Below are 25133 nucleotides of genomic sequence, written 5' to 3' on the forward strand. Positions count from 1 at the left end.
TTTTGGTTCAGCCTTTATCTACATGAGGAACGATACCAAAATGAACAGATTATCGCTTTAAATGAAAGGCTTATATGAGTTTTTTCAAAAGTTCGTTTCCATCTTCATAACCATCATTCTGATCCAAAATGATAAAACATCTTTCATTTGAAAGTACAGTACTAATAACAAATTTTAGCTTAGTCTATCCCAACTTTTTATGAGCTGGTTTTCGATTATTGCTACTGAACCAACAGTTATAGGAAGGCAGTACGACAATTATATGATTTATTCCCAAATTGAGGGGACACAACTAAAAACTAACAAATTGGTGGAAAAACCACAAAACAAAAATGAGCTTAGATTTACAATCATATCAGAACACTTGACTGAACGGCCGCTAATCTTCCAATAATTACACCACCTATGACATCTTGCGGATTACCCAACGTTACCGAAGTAACCAAGGAAGTCGATGCCCTGAGGAACATCCATTATTGTAGCCTACATGGAAGTTAAAAATATATAAAAACATCATTTGTAATATACACCTCTGTCAATTTGAGGCGACATCAAAAGAAATGTTCTACGAGAACACATTGATTGACTTCTGCTGCACAATTACCATGTATGTAGGAAATTAGGTGTAGAAATGTTCTCTTCATTTGTGCAAGAAGCATGAGTGAATGGTTAGGATGTTGGAACGGTAGAGCAACAGGGATGACAGTATTGTCAAATTGGTAAATCCTAGACAAATAATCGTCGAGTCACTGTCATAGAATTGCGACTGTCACTGTCTTCTGAAACGTGAAAGATGCCGAAGTAGAAGAAAATTGACGGTTTCAACGTCAATTTCTCCGTTGGTGAGCTCTTCGATTCGAAGCAGCATTGAAGTGATTATATATATAACTGGTTAATGGCTGTTGCTGTTAGTCATGGGCCCTCGTATGCATATTACTGAGAATTGTTCTGTTTTTTTTTTATTATTAATATAAAGCAGATTTAATCTGATGAAAATATATAACATAAAACACTGCCAGAGAGGTTGGAAATGGCAGAAGAGATTTTTAAAAATCGGCCACTATTTTACCAATCAAAATGAAGAAAATTCTGACTACCAGCAAAAAGCGAAACGTAAAAAGATAATCTACAATTGTGAGGTATGTGGCAAGGAATCTCAGAATAACATCATTATTTCCGACATCAACAGGTCCATTCAATTGAATAGCACATAAATGCGAATTGTGTTCGAGAAGTTTTTCAACTAAAGATAGTCTACAAGTACAAGCACACATATATTGACATACTGGACAGTTGCCACATAAGTGTGTTCACTGTGACAGGGGTTTTCGAAGCAAGTCAAGCCTAACGGCACACGTTAGGGTGCACATTGGCCATAAACCTCACATCTGTAATATATGTGGGAAAGATTTTATACCCGTGCCGACCTAAGAAAACATCTACGAAGTGACACACATTAAATCATATAAATGTGAAGAATGTGGGAAGTGCTTTGTTGATAAGGGGGGTTTGTGTAAGCATGTTGTCATTCGTCTTAAAGAAACAGAATTTAAATGTGATGAATGTGGCGAAGATATGGAAAACAAACAAAAAAAAACACTGAAGGAGCATATGCAACCCATGCAAAGGAAAAGCTATTTTCCTGCACAATTTGCTCTGCTTTATTTGTCAGAAAAAAGGTTCGAAAAACTATCTGATATGTCATTCAAACAAAAGACCATTTCCATGTGTATGTATGTGAAATTCAAGAGCTCATTAAAAGGCCATTTTTAAACTCATCTGAAACTGCATATTAAATCCATGCATACAGTGATTCGTGAATTTGAATGCACAGTTTGTGGTAGAAAAGTTCTACATCCCATATCACTTCGCAGCCATATGAAAACGCATTGTGATAATAGGCCATTTTATTTTGAGATATGCGGGAAATCATTTCAAGAATAAACATCTTTAAAAATACATCGACGTATACACATGAGTGAAAAACCCTTTTCGTGTGAAACATGTGGAAAACGATTCAGTCAAAAAGGGGGTCTGGTGATTTTAATTGTGTTGATCGCAATTGCTGTTTATAAGTGTAGAGTGATATTTCGAAAAATCTACCGGAAGTGGAATCATAAAATATGTTTGTCGTCATTTGGTGTGTCTTGTCGCATTGTTGGTTTTGTGTTGATTTTTAGTAATAGTGTCGAACGGGTTCAGTAACCGACAGTACCACGAGGAAGCAGCTGATGACACAGTTTAATTATACGGTCGAGCATGGACAGTCGTCAATTCATTTCAAAGAAGGGCACGCGATACCTAGGCAGTTGTCTTTGAATTGAGCGAAGTCAGGGAACGGAAAGCGCAATAAACGTGCTGTCACGCGAAGCTCTACCTCACAGCGAGGGAGATCTTTTATTACCCTCTCCCGGAGATTCTGATAGTAGTTAGCGAAGTCCTGGCGGTACCACAATTACCGTGAGTTCTTCCGACTCTTTGCAAGGTTAGATAAATTACGTATGGGATAGGATTTACATATATATCGCGGGGTGAGCAAAGGCGATGCGATGGCTTAATTGGTGACCGTACATTTAAACCCACGTACATTTGAACCCATACATTTGGACCTGTATATCCGCGGTTCAATCTACATGAGGGTGCTAAAATCCATGGGTTAAGGTTAGCATGGGTTCAAATACCCGTAAGAAAAAAATTCCATAGGTGCAATTGTCGTGCGTTCAAATTACGGGTTCAAATGTACGTGGGTTCAAATGTAATGAAACCGGCTTAATTATATGGCGAACTGCGGCCTCTCGTCCGGATACCAATACATGTCGGGTTATGGTATTAATCAGCCAAAACAGTTATTTGTTTTCAGATGCACGGACTTAAGGGTGTAGGAAGCCGTAACCGGCCAGCGGTTATGTGAACCACCCTACACGCCGAGTCACATGGACTACTTTCGATTGCTTTTGATGCACAAGTGAAGTCACAAAGAAGGAGATTTCGTTGTTTATATAATATCGAAGCGAGGCAGCAATATTTAAATATTCATGTTGTGATATCGGCGTGTTTGTAATAATAACATTATAGGTATAAACATATATATATTTCAAATAGGCAGGATAAAAATTAAAACGATTAATTTTAGAGTCAAATGTTTAAGTGTTTCACTGTTTATCAAATGTTTAAGTATTTCACGAATAAAATTTTCTTGACATAAATATTTATGGTTTTTTAAACACATTGAAAATTGAGAAAATCATTAGATTCACTACCTAAACATACAAATAGGTGGCAGGACGTACTTGTATCTTAAAGTATAATAATTAGGTACTTTCGTATTTTCGGGTCGTAACATTTCGCTTGTGTGAGAAACAAAACTTGTGTGGGGCCGGGAGCTTGATCTCGAATATCCAATCGGTACCTGAGTTACAAGTTTATTATCGTACATAAAAGTTTTGTATTCCTCTGCTTCTTCGATAAGTAAAGATTTAGATAAAGTAGGTTTGACGACTTCATGGCGTCTATTTTTATTTTGAGATATTGATACTCTTGTTAGAGGTGTCTGTACTCTCTTTTCCCCAATTGGTGCGCTTGTTACATTTCGATGTCCTTCCATAGCTTTACTCTCATTTTCTAAATTGAAAGATGTTAAATAACATAAAAACACTTCCACAATTTTGTAAAGCAATGAAACGTATTTTGTTGCATTTCTTGCATTTTCGCTATCGGTGGAAGATCTTATATTCGCGCCTCTTGTCCAAGCTACCAATTTATGGATATTACAATCAGTTTCATATACTTTACGACAGGAGTCGGCAACCTTTTGTCGCTCACGGGCCAGAATCAAGGGTTACAAGTCATTGTCGGGCCGCACATATTTTTAAAAAGTTGAAAACCCACGGGTGATACTTTTTACAATAAAAATAAAGCAGTGATAAATCTCACGAATAGAATATAGATTTATTTTCTCATTGCAATGCATCTCAAAAAATTCCACTTGAATATTTCCGGCGCCATTGAACCATTTGCACTTAGTATCAACTTTTCTGCGTTTTGGTACCATTTGTGCAATTATAATTAAATTATACGCTCATTAAACGAGTAATTGTGAATTATATACTTGTTAGGTTGTAATATAATCTAGTCTACACGTGTCTCACAATAAATTATGTTACGTAATGAATATAATCGTCAAAACAGCTGTTTTATTACTATACTTCAGTAAAGCATCGCGGACCGGGTTATATTACTCCGCGGGCCGGATCCGGCCCGCGGGCCGTAGGTTGTCGACCCCTGCTTGACGACGTCGCCCTATGGTACAACGACGTAGAGGTCTTTCAGTTTGCAAAATAATATTTTAGAAATGCCAATATAAATACACGTTGCCAAAGTTCAAACGCTCGACGCTCTTTTTTGTTTAAAAATCTAAATATATATAGAAGTTTAATTTATGTTGACTTGAATGTCCACTGTCGGTGGCACAGGCCACCCAGTCACGTTTGATTGTCGTCAACGGACTGTCGTGTAGTTACTAGTCCATGTCTTTATGGGATCAGTTAATCAAATATACGACACATATTTTATCAACGAGTGTTTCACGGCCAATTATAGTATATATACAATACAATATATATAGTATATATATTGATTTGAATTAAAGGTTACCTGATGCATCAAAAAATATTCGGTTCATGTTCGAACAGAATAATATATAATGAACTAGTAAAATAAAATTTTGTACACTTGCCATTTTCATTTCCGTTTTCTACTTTTCTCTTTTTCGCTTTTCTTCCAAGGAAGTGTTTCAGTAAGACAGGCCTTTCTCCCATTATCATGCCATACATGACGCAACATGTAGGTCTTGTTTCAGGTACAGTCTAGGAATGAAATTAGTTTAGGTATTTCATAGAGAATTTGGATTTTTGTGCGCTTTTATATCAGTATTTTAAGTGACACCGATGCTGCAAACACATACAAAGTCGCTTACCTTAGGACGACTTTGAATATTTCTCATTCTGGCAGGGTTTGATCGATACGTTCGCCCAGTAGTTTGCCTCATATTCATCGCCCAATCGTACGCGTTGGTACTTGCCGTATTGTGATAATTAAATTGTCTGAAAGACAATATTTTAGAACAAATTACGGAGATAAGAATGAAAATATTACTTTTAATAGGGCATTTACTAAGAACGGTCAGCAAAACTGAGAATAGGCTACATGGTTCGCCATAAGAATAAACGGCGTGATCCACTTTGTGAATTGAATACGGTTATATTTATACCAACAAACAAACCTTTCAAAATCATTTTCTATCTTCAATTGGATTTTCTTCAACTTATTATCTTCGAGCCGATTCACTCTCAACGCGCTTTGATAAAACACAGAATCAAGCAGTGAAGTTGTCGGTTCTTTCTGCTTTTGTTGAATTCTGGTGCTCATGGCAACTGTACGGTAATTTTTAACAGTCAGCCTATAATGCTATTCTAGTAATTTTATTTTCCTAACAAAATAATACCCTTAGTAAAAATAAGCTTAACTTCAAACTGCTAGCCATTTTAAATGGGTGAACCGATAATAAACTAGTTTAGTCTAGCGGCCTAAATAAAGATCAATTGTTAGAAGAATAAAGCAAACAATACGCCAATTCATAAGCACGGCTATCCTAAGCTTTCGACAACTTTATACGTGATTAGATACACACGTTCAGCAATCATAATATCCACTTCACATTGTTTGGTCTAACTCGGAATCTATGCTATATTGAATTCGTTATCGGGCTTGAATAGAAGGCTACATCGCTTAGTTTGGCTTCTAATCGCGTTGTCAGTAGAGCTTATTTGCAGTCTATTAGTTACAACGGGTGTCGTGTGCTGTTCAATGTTTCGCATGGTATAAGTTACATTAAATTAAGACAGAACCCTCTTATAAGTTAGGCTTTCCGGCGTGTATTTATATTCATTTTGGACGAAATGATAAAGCCGCTGTTCCGGTATATACTGGGACATGATGTATGATATCCTGCCTGAAATTATTAGTCTAATCCTGTCCACTGATGTAGTCTGTTTTAGTGGGTATGTTGCAGGATCCCAAGAGAGCGTTGATCTCACTCAAATTCGATCGCGATAGTACCTCATACAACTTAGTTTAAATGGTTGGCATCTTTCTTGTCTATGAAGTCTTGGTAAATGATTCTTCGTGTTTACTATGTAACAATACGCTGAACTGTTTCGTTCAGTCTTTTATTTACAATGGAACCATATCGCTTGACAATTGTTATTTATGTATCATTGGAGACTAATTAGGTGATATAACAATACAATGGTATTTAAAAGGAAACTATATTTAAATAGTGATATTTGCTACAACCCGATAAAAGGCACCTTTCACAAGTATAGATGCAATATATGAAAGTTTTATTCCCCATGTACAAAATACCCTTTTGGTTGGCATTTTAACGTTCGCCTATAACATTTGCTCGCATTGGCCTAGAGACAAATCAAAATAATGCAGGCGCCTATCAAGGCAATACAAAGCTGAAGTATCCTTATAATTTTGTTGCGTTCACCCCGACGAAGAACGACTCAATCATATAGAGAAGCCCCTAATTTTGTTACTAGATCAAACTAGCCAAATATTCTAAACCAAGTTATCTTTCCTGATGGGTGGACATAGCATTCGGATAACACTAAAGGTAAAACACCAAGATATCCACCAATTGGCGTTGAAGCCTTATTACTCCACAGAAAAGCCACGATAAAAATAAAATTTTGTCTGAACCACAAATATTCCTGGGTAAAATCTGTACGTGGTTTTAAAGACAAGGAAATTGAAATTTCAAATGGAATTCTTGATACCAATACTTCCGATTTGTGAAACAACTCTTCGAAAAATAATATCATAAGACACAATTCATCATTCGATATTAGTTCTCAGGAAATAAGCATCGGTATACCCCACTTTAATCAATAATGAAAGCCTCACAACATCATGCAATTTTTATTTTTAAAAACCAAATTGACAAACACGATTGAATCATTGCATGTATAAAGTAAACGTGCCACATTCCAATCCCACAGACACCATATTCCCAATATGTGTGCGCATACAGGACAACACAAATATAAGTGATAAAATAAGCACAGTGGTACAACAACGATACACTCTTACAACAGAGCTTGAAGATTATATTTAACATATATTTCGAAATACTGAATTTTATTTGCCAACTCTCATTTCAATTACAGCATATATAAGGAGAACTAAAAGAAAAATCGCAATATAGTTTATACAGCATCTCTGACACTCAGTTAATAGGCTCCACACCATAGAAGTCACTTCTCCAGAGACTTAGAAAGATTTATTATTAGTTGTCATCCAAAAAAAGTACATTTGTGAGTTGTGACTAAACGGGTTATTATTATTACATGAATTCTGATGTGGACTGAGAGACAGCAATACGACCTGACTGAATCTTGAAGTCATCTGCCGGGCTGTTAGAATTTAATAACCTATAAAGAAAAGCCTGAAAATATCAGACATTCAGTATATGATAATGTTACAAATACTAATTCTGGAAGGTATCAAACTACTTAAAATATTGGCACTGCATCGAGAATAGTCTGTACCTTAGAGTATATAAAAAGTAAAAAGGACACTTCAAATTTTATACGTAAAAATAGCAAGAAAGAAAACGCAACAAATCATCTACATGGCAATGCAATATGGAACATTATATGGCTTCACCATTCGCCACTCACAAAGGCACACATGATCGCACCCTATGTTTTAAATTTCAGTTTCTTCTTCGTCTTCTGAAGCTGACGGCCGACCTCTGACCTCCTCATACCATTTGTTGGTTAATTGTTGCATTTGAGTTCTATTTCTAATCAATTCCTGTGAAAAGAGATGGAAACAGGCATTCGAGTATATGATTTCATTCTGATGAAGAGCAATGTCAGCAAGACATACCAAGCCTCTCATCCTGCATCAGAACAGTGATGAAAATTAAAACTGACCAGCCATTATATGTACGATAAGGCTGGTAATATCAGCAAAAACCATTAACTTGACAAAATATATCTTGAGTTACTATCATGGATTTATGCAGCGGTTTTACTTTCGAGTTTCCAGGTGCTAACCAAATACTAATCATACCAACTTCATTACTCTTTGCAATCATTCACTACCCAAGATCAATTAAGTGATAAACGAACGGGCTAACTATTCTCAACTGTAGTCAACACCCTGTACGAAAGGGAAGAAAAGTACAACAAACTTGCACATTGCAAAACCCACACATTTGATCTGTAGAACAGGCTCTCTCTCAGTCTCACCCTTTACTTATTTATAAATGTCAGTTTACCCCTCTTGTGGACTGTTTATGATATCGCACTGTAAGTAAACTATGAAATATAGCACAGAGGCTAGAAGTCTCTGCAGCAAGAGCATATTAGTATCTATTCAACAAAAGTACTTCTATGCTGTCAACAGCCACATTTGGCCTTGTACCCCTAGTTGAGAATCGCTGCTGTAAGTATGTGTACCAATATGGAGTTAACTAATTTTGTTCGCCTACTTTACATCAAGTTGTGTAAAGGGACTGAAACCTATGGGCAGGGGGTATATCCATTTGGCTAACACAGCCATTCCCATACTCGTGATAGAACTAAAATAAGGGAAATCGGAATAAAATTATGGCCTAACCCTAACCTGGTACACATATTACGGAAGTACCGGCCACCAAGCATAATACATTAAAGTGTCAGGTAAAAAGCCTACCATTTTTGTTATTCTTCTTGTAAAAAACGGCATTAGATATTTTGCATCAAAATATGCAAATCCTTTCAATTCTGGTCTCGCAGAAATATATTTTTCTTCGTATTCTTCTTCCGTTAGCTCAGAAATATGATCTGATTCGATCGCTTTTCCTAACTCTTCAGTTTTACTCATTGTTAAACCGAGTCCGACTGTTTTTAAATCCTGAACTTTCAGACACTGAAATAAATTGTAAAGAGCTTTAAAAGTAGAAAAAGTCATTTCTAGGGTAGGACTGTAAAGATAAATGATCAACCCTTACCCTGACAACTGGGAACGTTGCTCCGCCAAGTAATAATAAAGTGAACAAAACAATAATTAGAGAAGTTGTGATGATAACTTGACGTTTTTCATCGCTGTCAAGCTCCAGATGAAGACTTAAAACATAACAAATGGCTCCTCTCAAACCTGAAAAAGGATGACATATTATATTAGAAAACAAAATATCCAAATCTTTGACCAATCGCCATTGTTCTACAATTTCGGGTCACGAAAAGCGAATTACTGTGTGTATATTTCAAATAATTTGGTTATGATAAGTCGAAAAAAATATTTATGAGATATCAACTGCTTGTTCACAACCCACAATGCGAGGGATTTGATGATGATACTTTTTTAATTTTTGTAAAAAAAAAATTTTGACTAAAAAATTTGAAAATTTGAAATCCAGTGAAAACAAGCCAAAACTCCGAATCCACAACCCTTCGTCAAAGATTGTTAACATTAGTTTTGAGAATATAAAAAAACACATATACAGATGACAATCAGCAAATATTTTATTACTTACCACTAAACCACATGATAAACTGCATTCTTTTTGTTATTTTTGTATCTCGGAAATGATTTAATATCCATGATAAAGGATAAATATTAAGAGCTCTGGCGAGTAACAGGAGAACCTATAGTAAAAGGTAGCGTTCAAATAATAGAATGAGCGCCTTGCTTCATACAGTCATGTCAGTATAATCTGCTAGGATTGAGACAATAACTGTCAATTTGATAATTCTTTCGAACTTCCTGGTGTCAGGTTAACAGTCTGAATTTAGGATTCAAATTATGATTATTATTTAAATTAATATGAGTCAAGACTTTAAAAACCCAATAATGACTATTTGTGTGACAACATTATGATTCATATCAGAGATATAATGATTTTGTTATGAGGCCATAAATCAATCGAAAAATGTGAGGAGGGGCAGCTACAAGAGGTTCTTTTATAACTCAAAACTCCCTAATAACAAATAGGAGTACCGAACAAAAATTAATATCAATAGACTTAATTACCAGTAATAACATTGGCAAATGGAGGAAAACCAAAATTTGAAATCATCATCACACATTTTGAACAGAGCTCGAAAAATTATTACAAATCTAATGAAAGAAAGAAACTTGTCCTTTTGCCACAAAACCAAGAATTAAACAAATTGTTATCGTGCCGAATTCGTGGCCTAGTGGCTAAATTGTTAGAGACTTAGATATGTTAACATTGAAAGGTAAAATCTCAGGTTCGAATCCCATTCCCATCACCTCACCCAGGGTGTATGAATTGCGTAGGCTCTGTCGAACCCTAAATATTCCCGTTCTTCAGGGCAATAGTAGATTCTTACCCAGCAGTCAGCTGCTTGTATAGAGCCTTGTATGAAGTGAAAGACGCACAAAAAAAATTTAAATATTCACATTGAATACAACTGTAACATGAAAAAATATTCAGATTGTTAAACTATGAAATTTTAGATTACAACTCACAATGCTCCAAATAACAAATGCTGGTTGGAAATTGTGTTGAAAACTGAAGATTGCCATTCCAAGATATGCAAACACACTTGTTTCTGTATAAATTAAGTGAAATTAAATGTTCCATATTACTACTACTATTATCAATATTATTACTATTCAGTGTAGAAAAGGCTCGAGTAACCATTTATAAAACACTTAGAGCATTCAGCAGTGGTTCTCAAACTTTTTACTACCCACCCCCTTGTTTAGAATTTGCCAAGTCTCGCACCCATCCTCAAAAATAAAGAGCTAACAATAAGCTACGATACAAATAACAGGTAGTAAGGTGAAAGTATGTTTCAGTCAAAAAACCTGTTAAATATCCGCAATAAGGCGGGCGAGATCAAACCTAACAAATATTTTCATTTTTAATGGGGAGCGCCCCATCGTTTGCAAACCACTGACTTAGAGTGACTTAAGTCACTCGTAAATATTATCAACTGCCCACTAGTGGGTTGTGACTCAGTGATAGACTCGATTTCTCACTCAGATGACCGGTGTCTCGACCTGTGACCTACAGACTCCTACTTAGCACTGTTACTATTAGTGAGTGACTATAAATTCATTATACCTGCCATATAAGCCAGTGTTCTGAGTGTCTGCTGAATGTTTATTTGTGTCACGAGTGATAGATTGTGATGTGTATAATGTGACATAACTATCCCAGCAAACAGTATTGCCATTATGCCTGAAAATTGAAAATATTTTAGGAATACATTTGGGAGAAATCATAAAACCATGGATGGGTAGGATAACTGTACTAGAAAACATGATTTTATACTATTCCGAATACTTTAATTTTCTTAAGATGATTAATACCATAATTTCAAATATTGGAGAGTAATTCTGATCATGTCATTCCCATCCTATGTTTTATATTAAATAACAAGACCATAATTTATGCCAACTTTTGATTTGTAAAATATACCGGTAACATAAAATATAATTTTCTGTTTTAGAAAGTCAAATTGAGCATTCACATGATTTGCGTGTTGTCAATCTTTATCAAAATAACAAGATTTTAACACATTGACTACAGAAACACTATTTCATAAATTTGAAATTTTCAGGAAAATAAATATAAGTTTAATAATAAAGTCGATCAGAAAAACATCTTAGTTTCCATATACACACTGCAATTTGGAAAAGTTCAGTAATCCTCTCACACATTAACACAGTCCTTGGACAAAGGCAATATTATCATAACTTGATTAAATAATATCATAGAAAAAGTGGCACATATTAAAAAAAACATAAAGATGGTATTTAGGCGTACATGGTTGACTGGCATGTTTCTAACTACTGCTCTGTTGACTCTGCCTGTGTGTTTAGTATACCTATATCAACCAACTGTAAGGATAATGTAGCAAAAATCAAAACTAACTCAATAATAAATTTCTGTAACTACTATCAAATTAATTTAGAAATAATATAGAAATTGATTATTTTCAAAATGAAACACAAGAAATTATTTGTTTAAAGCAGGATTTGAGAGCAACTAAATATAAATGCAATGGATTACTAAATTAAGTATTAAGACAAACTGCATGACAAGCCTACAATAAATAAATGATTTTCCATTCCACAAAATGTTAAATCTGACACAAAATCAGTTCTAACAAAAGCAAGACTTCAAACTGAACGCAATACCTGAAAATCCAGCTGCATGAACAATAATAGAAAAAGCAGTTTGATGTGAATTTATTTATAAAAGCATAGCATTTGTTATTGAAAAATTCAATTATCTTGTTATCTGGATTTCAGACCTGAGGTGCAGAATGCATAATAAAAATTTAATATAGAGAGCACAAAGAAAGTAAATCATAAATCACTAACTAAGAAGCTTAAAAAAAGTTGGGTAAACAAGTCAGATTTGACAATTTTATCATTGCACAAAAACAAAAGTTATGGCATTAAAAGTTATGTTTGTAATATTGACCTTTACAATAATTTGTAACTTTTTACTGTAGAATTGACAAAAAAAGACTCTTGAATCAGAAATGAGGTTAAATTGACAAACACAAATTAAACAAACCATATAACAACTTACCCGAGAGTTTTAGTCCTTCTGCAAGACCATATGGAATATATGAAAATATCAACATCATTCCCATCTCCAAAGAAGGAGTTTTACGTAAATCAACCCACTTCATCAAGTAAAATACAGGTTAAGAAAACTATTCATTTGAATGCGTTGAAATTACAGGTTAAAGTAAGTTCAATAAATAAATAAATATTAATGATAAAAATAAGTTTTCAAATTAAATATCAGTGTATTGGATAAAAAACGGTGAAATGGATAAATATATGTCACATTGACACTAATACCACATTGTGTTTGACTAAAGTGATTTTAAAAGTCGAATTCGGATTTAGTAATATATTGATATCATTTACTTCCTCACTGACTCCAGTCTCCTCGACCCTGATCATCTTATTTTCTACAATATAAAATCTCTGAAATAATAGTTTATGCATTTTGTCCGGTTAACGAGCAGGAATTCAAAATAGGTATTAGAGACTATTTTTCAGATTTATTTAAAAAGATAATCCCTGGGTAATTCAATTCAAACAAAAACAATATTTATAAAGTTTTAAGTGATTTGAGCATGATTTGAATTACAAACTAAGCCCGGAAGATAGAAATTGAGCTTAGAAATTGTGGAAAAGGATATCAATGCGCTGATTAAACCCAGCAGAACACCAAGTAACGCAGATCCAAACATCATTCTTAAGAAGTCTGTGATTGCATGAGCGAATCTTGAGGATGTGTCATCCTCCGTTTCATTTGCTAATGCTTGGAAAGTGCTGAACAAAATATTAAAAAATTCATCAATAAATATTACATTTTCATTATCATATATCATTCAAATCTTTCCATTGGCTCAGAAAAAGTAACATTCAAATGCAAATTTCTATTTCAGTTGTAATGCAGCAAAATTATGATATTATATGCTTTATTGTATTTCAATTTATTAATGTTTAAAATTGAGTATTATTCTATGAATGTCACATGCACCCACATTATTATCCTGCACGCTAAAAGCCATCATCGGTAAATGCAATAAGTATACATATTATTTTTATGAAATAAACTTTTGGATCAATACTTTTTCAAGTCATAAAACATAATTGTATTGGAAAAAATCATGTGACTATGTATGTCATGTGACATGATCACATGTCTCGGGATCAAGAATAACAATAGAAATTACATTGTAAATCTTTAGAAATTTTTAACTGATTGAAGATCACTAGTATTGAAAATTGAACTGAACAAAATCACTCATTTTCTCAAATACCCAAATTTTTCACAGCTATAATTTTTATTATGCAAGGTTGCACACCAATAAACGTTTCTAACAAAAAAAAATTGTCTGCCTAATATTTGAAAATGTTTAAATTTGATCCAAAAATTTACATTCGTAATCCTTACTTTGTCAGTACAATCGACACTGCATCGTTGAGAATACTTTCACCAAACACCAACATATTGAGAACGGGATCCACATTTAATGCATTAAATATTGCAATAGTTGCTACAGGATCTACTGCTGATACGAGAGATCCAAATGCAAAACTGTAAAGTAAAAGACTTTTTTTTTATTAACCAGACGACAAAGCTCAATTACAATTCGTATCTATAATTCATATTAAATGAATAATAACATGAAATTTACTGAAAAGCTCAAAATCAGCGAAAGCGAAAAATTTAGGGTAAAACAAGAGCCCCACGAAACCCAGAAAACATATGAAAAAAATGATAGCTTCCGATTCCGACACTGCTCACGCTCAGTGTAAAATTTATTATAAAAATTGATTCAATCCGATGATATCACTGCGCAAACCAACATTTGAAAATGAAAAGAAGAGTATAATTGCTCTCTTCATTTTATTAAATTGGTAGCTGTGATATAACTTGTAATAATAAACTCTACCTGTCTAACAAAGTAAGGTTATATGCAATTCCTGCAACTCCCATCAAATAAATTCCTCCGCCTACAAACATTGCAGATATTGTTGTTCCGATCACAGCAAATACCAATATAGATCCGATGTTTTGAAAAAAGTTTCCCTGAAGAATTATATATGATTGTATTATGGACGAGTAATACAGCTTGCTTTTGTGCATGTAAATGATCATACCACGATAGGATGACCAATACAGACCATCGTACTTATCTTTCAATGTTAATTTTGAAGAAATTTGATTACCGTATTTCTATGTGTATAATACGCACATATGTATAATACGCAGGGCTCTTTTAGAATATGGATTGTACAATACACCAAGATCCATGCATAATACACATGGCCGATTTCCATCACTCACTTGCGTTGACCGCATTTTTATCTTCGAGAAGCCAGACTGGACAACAACAACAGTCAAACTTTATCTTATCACTTATTTACACTGGTTATTGGAATATATGTGTTTCCCTTTCATAAACAGGATAGTCCATTCCGCGGGTGTGATTCTACTGCGACAAGCATGATCTAGTTATAACGGACCTTGTCACATAAAATTAATATAAATAGGACGGAAACATGTATTCAGCAATTGCGTGTAAAATATCGATCAAGATTTTTTTAAAATTTTTCTATGCCAATGCATAATACCCCCTAACTTTAGAGATGAAATCCGGTACCAGAAGTGTGTATTATACACAGAGAAACACGGTATTTTATGTCAATTTCTAAATGCGTTCAGATAAGAAGTACCGTCATTTTTAAGGAAGTAGATCGAATTTCAGGAAAGCACTTTTAATTCATCATGACAAACAGTTTGGAAACTCTCAGAGTAGAATACGGTAAAAGTCAAACAAAAAATTAAATTTGTGATTACAAACCTTATGTAAAGAATATCCGGCTTCAAAAATGATTGGTGGAAGCAATAACAGGAAAAAAGTATTTGGACTCAACATCTCTGCATCCTGAAAAAATAAGGAATATATTTATAAATAAGGAATCTTTTAAAACAATTAGGATAAAGAAAAAAAAAACATTTAAGATCTTTGTTTCTGGAGTCAGGAGGTAAGAGTTTGGCACAAGTTCTTCAGGGTGGAGAACTATCCAGAGTCGAGAGATAAGAGTTGAAATTTTGAAACCTCCAGAATCCGGAGGGATTTCGTACATTCAATGGTGATAATCAAATTCAAAAATTCAAATCTTCTTGCAGAAATTAAAAAAGCGTTCACAGTCTATTAAACAGGGGTTGCATATATAGTTTTCAAAAACAAATTTATAAGAATCCTTTCTTAATTTTGAATTGGAATTATACTTGAACTAGACATCAAGACATGACCAATTTTAATTCCAGACAAAATCCTAAAAAGTTAATTTCGAATCATTCGAAAAACAAAAATCCATTAATAAATCATGATTTATCAATATGATTGATTTAAAAAAATTTAAAACACTCTTTATATAATCAAACGAGAAAGATGAATTATTCCTACGTTGTTATATCTTACCAGCCAATTTCCAACTCCTGCTTTTTGCATCATCCTTACTACCCCTCCAATAGCAGCCCCTGCAAAGTGAAAAAGTAACAGTATTTTAGAAAACAATATTATGTGTTTCTCAAAATCAGAAAATACCCAGTCAAACGTTCTCCATAGCCTACTGGAAACATTGCTAGTTCTTGAACTTCATCTGAAGTTTTGCTTGAGTGTCAATGACTTGAGGACTACTCGGAAGACAAAACAATACAAACTTTATTCTGCGTTCATGAATCATGAATAAGTAAGTATTAGAGAATAATAAAAAACTAAAGTATATTAGTAATACTCCAGCAAATACAAAGCAAAATTCCACCCTGGAGAATTATTCCTGCCCTGTTGAGAAACATTGTTCTAACCATTGAAATCCCTGATCGGAATAAAATCATTTAACATTTTATTGCCATGCTCAGAGTAAAACATGTACAAAAGCTACAAAATCACAACTCCCAATATTTCAGATGATATACATTTTCTTATTGAATAATAAGAACTAAACAACTTACCTAAAAATACAACAGCAACACTGTCTGGCAAAAGATGAAATTTAAATTTGATGAGAAGATGAGTGAGCAATATGCATAGTGCTGTAAAAATAAAAACATAAAATTGAAAACCAAAGCGATAAAGGCTGTTATCTGCTACCAAGGTCAACCAGACTTAATTCATTCAGTGATCGAGAATCGAGATACTAAGTTTTCAGAGTCGAGAAATCAGGGATTCCAAAATTTAATATTTCCTAAAAAAAAATTAAATGTGAATGAAATGAGCCTTTTTTTAGTCTGGGTAATTTTCTGCAGCCAGGGGGGTAAGGTGAGAAGGGATAAAAACACCCCTTATTTGAAATTTTTAGAAAACTGAAAAAGACGCCAATAATACCGGTAAGTTATTTTCAGAGGGTGATGAAGAGCTTTGTCCAAAGCGAAAAGCATAAATATGTTGTAAAAGAGGAAAATTGTTTATTCAGTTTAGGATTAGACAGTTTATGTATTTATACTCAACATATGAGGCTTTAACACAAAATATCAAAACTTGAAAAATCTGTCTTGAGAAAATAAGAAAACTGAATTCCCTGTAACTTTTTATTGAAATATTTTGGTGACTAATGCTAATTTGGTAACTAATCTAAACATGATTAGATACCAAGAATGCATTATTTTTGTTAATGTAAAATATCCAAATTTCAACATTTGCCTTTCCGGCTTGAGACATTTGAATCAGCTAAAGTCAATCAATCAACATCATAATCAATCTTACCTAAAACAATTAAAATAAAGAAAATCTTCATGCTACTGCTCTGTTCTTCCTTCTGGGCTTCTTGGCCAGTTTGAATATTTGATATGGCTTCTTCAACTTGCTTTTTTCCTTCATCTTCTGTTGTTGTACTTATTGCTGTTGTTGTTGTTGTAAAATTATCAGACGCTGTGCTTTTGATTTCTTGAGGCCTAAAGTGATAAAGTGGAAAACAGTTAAGCTTCGTGCCAAAACTGAGCTATATTTTAGCCTAAACAGTAAAATTTGGTTTTAGTTAGGTTGTGGCCGCATCAGACGGGCCAAATTGATGTACCCAACGAGCCAGATTTGGCTTGCGGGCTGTAGTTTGCCCATGTCGGCCTTATGGTCACAAAATTAACTGACTAGTATAAAACAACCATTTTTAAATAAAATTTATTTTCTCAAAAATTAACTAACGTGAGATATTCTTTTCTAATGACTCTATTAGAGTTATATAGCATATCGAACATACTGGAAAGGTAAGTGTAAAACATTTAGAATATTGTTCTGCCGCATTCACACTTCATTACAATAAGAGACAGAAACAAATCTCAACAAAACACCATAATAAAACCATTTACTGTATTAATTGCTACAAGAAGCAAATACATGTTCCAATTTCGTTCAATTACATATGTCGTAGCGAAATCAACATGTAAATACAACATATAATATAGCATTCTAAAATACGACACTGAATCAGAATAATGCCTCAAAAAAACTTGAAACATAAATCATTTTGAAATTTACTTTCTTACAAAACATTGCAAAACAACCTAGAATAAACCTGTATTCAATTTTAGGACCCATGTCAAATAGAGCCATTTCAATATCTCTGAAGTAAAAGCTGATTATATCTCAGTGAAGGCTTGTTCAAAGCAAAGCAGTTATACACTTTATATTAATTTACCAAGCTTGTATAAGATTTTATTATTTCTCAATAAAATTGATAATTATTCTCAAAAAAATAAATAATTTAAAATTCACAAAAATCATTTTCAAAGGCAGTTTTCGAATACTAAATCTATTCCATTACCCAACATTCCACTAAGATTGTTCACCAGTTTTCTCTATTTATATTACTTTAATTAAATTGCTTTTATAATATAGAAAAAAACATACAAAGAGTCCACATTCGTGTTTTTTGGTGCATCTTCTAAGGCTTGGCATGATATACAAAGAAATAAAACCAGGAATAATGATAATTTCCAAGTGCGGCCGATGGTTGAATATGTATTTATTTTCACTACGTAATTTACATTATTAAAAATCATGTTTAACTATCATCTGTTAACAAAAATTGCACAGTACAATGAATCCATTGAAAAGAAAAGAGCAAAAAAAAACACAGATTAAACCTTATAGTATCGCAGGATACATTCCAGTTCCAAATCCCAAGCACCCCCCCCCCCCCTCACCCAGGATATAACGTATTGAAATGGCAATTTCGAACCAGAACAATTCCAGCCCCCAAATTCCATACCCCTAGATATCAGTGGCTGCCCATACAGGCCTTCATTTCCGAGAGAAAATGTGAATTAGCGTCATATAAGGAAATTAATAAACACACAATACATTAGAAATATCATAGTTCAATTTTTCAACAAAACTTATGATAAGGAAAACAGCATTTTAACTGTAATTCACCAAAAGCATGGCTTGTGAATAAAGTTTTCTTTGAAAAATAAAGTAGTTCTTGAAACAAAGTTGCAGAACTGTACAATTGATAAATGGGAAGTTTAGATTTTAGAATATTCAGAAAGCCTATTCATAAGAATTCAAAGATACCGGTAACTCCCATCCCAATATCCAAAAAAATTGAAAAGTAAAACCAAAATTCCAATTGAATTTTTTATGATATCGCCATACTCAAAAGCACTCACTCACTATAACAAGTAGTAAAGCACGCACAATTATAAATCAAAGTATGTATATTGAAATCAAAATATAGATTGATCTTTGACAACGCACCATTCATGATAACCAATGCTTAAATTTTTTTTGATCAGATTCACAAGATGTGCAGTACCAAATGTTATTCAAATATCCAATAAGCGACTCTTATTTATTCTGCACTACATTTTGTCTCAATGTCAATCAACAGATAGATATGTCATTGAGAGGTTTCATAACCAATAGCCTTATGTGCAAAAATAAATAGACAATACATTGAAACATTTAAATTAACAATCTCATATGAATACAGGATGAAAGGACCTGGTATTTCCTGCAAAAATAGCACGGAAATGAGTAATAATTGTAACAAAGAACTCATGTACTACCTAGTTATGTTGTAAGTATTGTCCAATTAATTAATACAATTCAAAAAAACAAAAAAATTTCTATCTGAAAATGAGTTTAATTAAACCAGAATTTCGAATTCTCAATAATTGGGAGGCAGTATATCAGACTTTCATTGGCTATAAGTGGTCTCAAAAGAAAAAAAATTGAATTGAAGGCTTGCATACCCCAAGCTTTTGTTCGATTTGGTTTCATGAAGTTCAGAGCTGAAGTAAAAATTTTCTTTAATCTGGAATTAGGCGAGATTCAAAAGTCAGTATTTATATGGCTCTCGGAATTTGAGGTCAGACGTAAATTTTTCCCATCCCTGATCCATATATTCAAAAATAGTTTGATTTAAATGATTTGAAATCCCACAAATATAACTCAATTCATGAAAAATATTTTCTGTGATACAACTTTATAAGTGAATTTGAAACAAGGCACATAATGAGATGTATAAGAAATAGATATCACCAATGAATAAGTCTAAAATAAAATTATGTTTGATGCTTCGTTATATGATTTAAATACAATATTTGTGACTGTAATTGATTATTATAGTGTTATGAAAACTGATGTATCATTCATGTTATGATGACAACGGTGGTTCATGTAACTGCTGGTCAGTTACAAGCTACAGTTTCCTCCAACATCAAGTCCATGCATCTGAAACAACTGGTTTAACTAATCCCATACCCGACAAGGACCAGAAACCAGACAAGAGCACTTGGTCGCCAGGTGTATTGACAATTGATAGCACAGCTGTGATATAATTTGCTATACAAAGGAGCATTTGTTGAAGTTTACGGTACAGTAGCTGTGCTTGCTAATATCCATGTTAATTTGTACATCTTGACAATTTAACCACAAGTTCAGAACCAGATCATTTGATAGCTAGGTTGTTAGGTGGATTTGCAATTAAAATACATCATTTGCCAATTTGCATTGCAATTTCAGCTTCTTAGAAAAATGTATTCAAATATTAAGATACCCACATACAAATAACTAATGTTAAAGATTAATCCCAGTGAAAAATTACATTCCTATTTACTAATAATGTCTGGAAAAACCTCTTCAACCATTTCACATAGTAAATTATAGAAAATATGTTTGTTCAATTTCTCATCTTGTAAGGCATGAAAAATCTTAAGAATGCCACGTCTCGCATTCTCTTGGCCAATTAAGCTTTGAAACGCTTCAGGGATATTCTGTAACAATTTAACTTGTGCCTCCAAAGCCGTTTGAGTTTTCTCTTCTTCAGATCTTGAGGATGTTAATTTTGGCTTTAGTTGTCCATCGGGCCACATCGAATCCATAAATAATTGAAGATAGTAAGTTAGCATTGGATCAGAAATAAGCCAATGTAAAGTATCTTTAATTTGTTTATTAATGGTTCCACCGAAAGCAAGCCTCACAAATATAACTAATGTTTTACGTAACGGACGAAACAATCCTTGAATTTCAAATATTTCTCCGACAAGTTCATACAACGGTTCAGCAATTGAATCTAAATCAATCACATCATCTGCATCTGTTTCATCGCTGTCAGAAAGATCGTCTTCGGATCGCAGAACCGACTCAAAAATATCTTTTGGTAATGTAAAAAGTAAATCACCAATTTGCCATAATGATTTTTTACGAGAAGTTTCACCGGTAGAAAAAAAGGGATTTGAAGTATTCCTGCGATGACTTTTTCCTCGTAGCAGAGAATCATTTTTAGATTGTTCTGGTGGTTGACTGAGAAAGGCATAAACTAATTCACTTCGACTTAGTATTTCATCTTCTAAAATATCTTTCAAATATTCGTTTAAAACTACCTTTGATTTATCAAGAAATTTATCCGATATACCACCAAACATAGGAATATTTGGTAAACGTTTCTTTTTTAACCAAGGTCGGAGATCACGAAGACTACGGTGCAATAATTTGAATTCATCAAGATTTCTTGCAACGACCCAACCAGAAACATCATCTGTAACTTCCAAAAGAGGGACACCAGAACACAATACAATTATACTGTAAACAGGGACTTTCGTCGCATTTTCATCATTAATAGGCAAAATAGCAACATTATCAATATTCGCACTCCAATTTCCCATTCGAGACCACCACGTTTCCGTTCTTTCGATGTGTAATTGTTGCTGCAATTTGTCCTTCTGTAAATCAGCGATATCTTGTTGCAATTGCTTCGTCAATTTCTGATCTTGCTTGCCACCAGGTTTGAGACTCTCCAAAGCTTGTGCTTTATATTCCAATTTTTCTTCAATGTTGCGGAGTTTTTCTATTGCTCCATCAGATGGTGACTTTCTATTTCCAAAAGCAGCTGTACGGTGCGAATAAGAATCGTCTTGCTCAGGTTGAAATATTGCATCCTCGGAAGTACTATCATCCCTTAATTGTGGCATCAATTGGTAGATGTAAAAATCGCTGACCAAAAAAGATGGAAAATGATCCTTTTCTAGTATTTTATAAATCTGTTCTTGGAGAGTGAAAAAGTCATCTGGAGCTTTATTACCCACAACACAAGTTTGCATGCCCTTTAGTAATGATTTCTCAATATCAATTCCTAATTCATCAGAAGTGCCTGGTACTACATAAGTTTGATAAATATGACTTATGATTTTAGCAAGGTTTTTACCAGTAGGTTCGGTATCACGGATAATTTCAACTTCACTCCAAAATTTTAACAACGACCCACGTCCAATTTTTTTCATGTATTTCATGAAATAGCTGCGAGCCATGGGAGATGCCATTACCTCAGAATAAGAAAGCAAATGAACGCTTGATGTAATGGCTGCCCCAGATGCCTCGTCTCCAAATTTAGGTTGATTTGAATTGCCATCTCCTCCTAGTGCTTTTATTCGTTTTTCGCACTGTTGTCTTGCGACTTGACACTGATTAATATAGCGTTTCAAGTCTCGAGATATCAGTAATTCTCCCTTTGCCATACTCTTCGCTTTCCCCAATTTTTTTTCGTTTTTTTTTAAACTGCTTATTGCAGTAGCATGCATGAGTTCTGTCATGATGTGACGTCTGATTTGATATAATTGATTAATATTATCAGTACTGCTAATTATTCGAATAAAATCTTCGTAAGTTGCGGCATACATATACGCTCGTGTTTTCTCCTCTTGCTCAGATTCTCTATGTTTGATATAAGCTAATATGCTTAGATTAATATAGTCAGGATCACAAATACTATCAATCATTGGCAAAAATACCAAACCAGCCAGAATTTCTCTCAAAATCAATTTTGAACTAGAATTTGACGATATATGAATGGGGAAACATAACTTTATAATATATCCACTAATACGGCGAAGAAATTCCTTTTCTGAGTTGGTATCATAGAGACAAGGGTGAAGACTAAAAAGTTCAGCATTCTTTCGTGAAGGATCTGATGCACTCAGTTCTTTAAAATATTGTACCAATGTTTTTACGAATCTATCCATCACTAGATGTGTTATGTCAACTTTGGAGAGATGTTTTGAAAAATATCGATACGCCTCCCAAAAGTCAGCCTTGACTAACTTATGCAAACGTCCATGATCATTGCTAACAGTGGCATACCATGTTTCCACAAAGTCTCGGAATGTGTATTCAAATATTCTATTCATAAGCATATCAACATTTTGTGAAACACAAACATAGGTTCCACTTTGTACACTGCTCCGATCAGGAATTTTACCAAGCATGGCTATTTTGGTTTGTATATGTCGAAGAGATGTACGAGGAGTCTCATGCATGCGGTAATGCATGTGAATACTTTTTGATAAGCCTTTCAAGAGAACAACAAAAAACTTTTTAATATGGAAAATGAATCCCTCACCAGTTGGTATATCATAATAAGTGCGATTCCGTAATATTCCATTCTGATTTTGCGACCACGGATATTTATCAACTGCATAGTCAACAGTTTTAATCGCAATATAGATTCCAGTCAATATACCAATCAATGCAGCAACAATCGCAGAAACCATATTGAAAACTTTAGAAGGGATTGCTGTGTCAAACATGTATACGATCCACAAGATTAACAAAATGAGAGTTAATTTCCTCCAATTAGAAAAAACAGTAAAAAATTTCAATTTCCGCAAGACATCCATTATTAATGTCTAATCAGTCTTTTTCTTTTCTACAACTTTTTCTGTGTAAGCGGCGTAAATAAAAAGTCCGAGAACAACATGAACCACTACAATTGAAGTTAAAGCAGATGGCACAATACTCGCATCTTCTGTGAGTTTGAAAAATCCTTCGAAAACCAAATTTTTTGCAATATAATATGATGATATTGGACCGGTCACCATAAGAAAAGTATAAAATAGCATTTGTATCACTGTTGAAGCTGGGACAGCACCTTGTTCTGCTTGTTTCACTGTTTCTTCATGTAGTTTTTTCTTTAAATATTCTTCTGAACTGGTATTTTCTGACATTTTATATCAGTATTTCATTTATGAATTAGCTGTTAATTATGAGTATTTTCTCTGGATCAGAATATAGGCATAGCTTATTTTGAATTGTAATCCAATCACATAACACTGTACGGTAACACTACAGCATTACTGCACTAAGAGAGAAAACAATCAAAACATAAAATACAGTACTGCAGTAATACCAGGGACCCTTCAGAACCGCTGTACCTACCCAACTTGTAGACGAGTCTGCCAGTGCTGTAGTGTAGTGACACAGTGATACCGGTACGATTGCTTGCAAATGCAGAAATGTTTGAATGTAATTAGCTATAGGTAGTACTATATTTACCTTTCTAATGCGAAACTGTTCGTTCATCACATCACTAAAACACATGATTGAAAACATTGACTCGTCTTCGTAGGTTAGCGAAATACTAAGAACGATAAACCCTAAGTGACTATAACCCTTGGATAACCCCAACCTCTAAATCTAAATGATTGACTTGCATCTTGTCTCATGCGACACAACAGACAGACAGACTGACAGTGACAGGTCAAAATTTATTCAATCAGGAATAGCGGACTTGCACGGTTCACGTGACTTTGTTTACGCCGCCATTTTGGACGGCAAAAAATAAATAAAAACGTCCAGACCTCGCTCCTGTCAGTTGCAAGTCGCGTTGATTAATGACATAATAAATGACAAATCAGGCATAGGGCAGATCTCCAAATGTTTAAATTCAAACTGTGAGTATTTCAACTTACAATGTATGTGTGGATTCAAACAAAATATTTTAGATGTGGAAAATCACGGGACTTGCCATTTTAATATCAGCAAGACTACAAGAAGATTTATCTAAATTGTGATCCAACAGGCGGAGTCTCAAAAAGGTCGTGTCCCACTAGTCCCACGTGTCTCCCTTGTCCCACTTGTACCACGTGTTCCACTTGTCCCACGTGCCCCACTCATCCCACGTGTCGCACTTGTACCACGTGTCCAACTTGTCCCAATTGCCTCACGTGTCTTACATGTCCCACTTGTCCAACTTGTCACATGTGACAAGGGGGGTCAATGAGTCATGCA

At 34.0% G+C, this 25133-nt stretch overlaps 4 protein-coding genes across 5 annotated transcripts; all 4 read right to left on the bottom strand.

The window, feature by feature from the left end:
- Positions 1 to 1041: 1041 nt before the first annotated feature.
- Positions 1042 to 5546, bottom strand: LOC120333366 (uncharacterized). The gene is made up of 4 exons (XM_039400778.2): positions 5282 to 5546; positions 4976 to 5102; positions 4736 to 4865; positions 1042 to 3621 (listed from the first exon to the last, which is right to left on the bottom strand). Exons 1-4 carry the CDS (start codon positions 5425 to 5427, stop codon positions 3257 to 3259), a joined length of 768 nt encoding a protein of 255 aa, XP_039256712.1. The 5' UTR covers positions 5428 to 5546; the 3' UTR covers positions 1042 to 3256.
- A 1422-nt stretch (positions 5547 to 6968) lies between these two features.
- On the bottom strand, positions 6969 to 24113 carry LOC120333351 (sodium/hydrogen exchanger 8-like). 2 transcript variants are annotated; one of them, XM_078119621.1, is made up of 15 exons: positions 23995 to 24113; positions 17337 to 17524; positions 16586 to 16666; positions 16053 to 16111; positions 15429 to 15512; positions 14517 to 14653; positions 14015 to 14158; positions 13254 to 13386; positions 12629 to 12734; positions 11150 to 11266; positions 10549 to 10631; positions 9590 to 9701; positions 9065 to 9210; positions 8767 to 8982; positions 6969 to 7881 (listed from the first exon to the last, which is right to left on the bottom strand). In XM_078119621.1, exons 2-15 carry the CDS (start codon positions 17365 to 17367, stop codon positions 7774 to 7776), a joined length of 1557 nt encoding a protein of 518 aa, XP_077975747.1. In that variant the 5' UTR covers positions 17368 to 17524; positions 23995 to 24113; the 3' UTR covers positions 6969 to 7773. The 2 variants fall into 2 exon arrangements, with proteins under 2 accessions (XP_077975747.1, XP_039256687.2); XM_039400753.2 differs by lacking the exon at positions 23995 to 24113 and adding an exon at positions 18477 to 18656.
- On the bottom strand, positions 18762 to 23747 carry LOC120333347 (sorting nexin-25-like). The gene has a single exon (XM_039400748.2). It carries the CDS (start codon positions 23741 to 23743, stop codon positions 20681 to 20683), a length of 3063 nt encoding a protein of 1020 aa, XP_039256682.2. The 5' UTR covers positions 23744 to 23747; the 3' UTR covers positions 18762 to 20680.
- LOC144431465 (vacuolar ATPase assembly integral membrane protein VMA21-like) lies at positions 23747 to 24070 on the bottom strand. Its single transcript, XM_078119622.1, has one exon. The coding sequence runs from the start codon at positions 24068 to 24070 to the stop codon at positions 23753 to 23755; it is 318 nt and encodes a 105-aa protein (XP_077975748.1). The 3' UTR covers positions 23747 to 23752.
- Positions 24114 to 25133: the final 1020 nt, after the last annotated feature.

Source organism: Styela clava, chromosome 13 (assembly GCF_964204865.1).
Source record: "Styela clava chromosome 13, kaStyClav1.hap1.2, whole genome shotgun sequence".
Classification (NCBI taxonomy): domain Eukaryota; kingdom Metazoa; phylum Chordata; class Ascidiacea; order Stolidobranchia; family Styelidae; genus Styela; species Styela clava.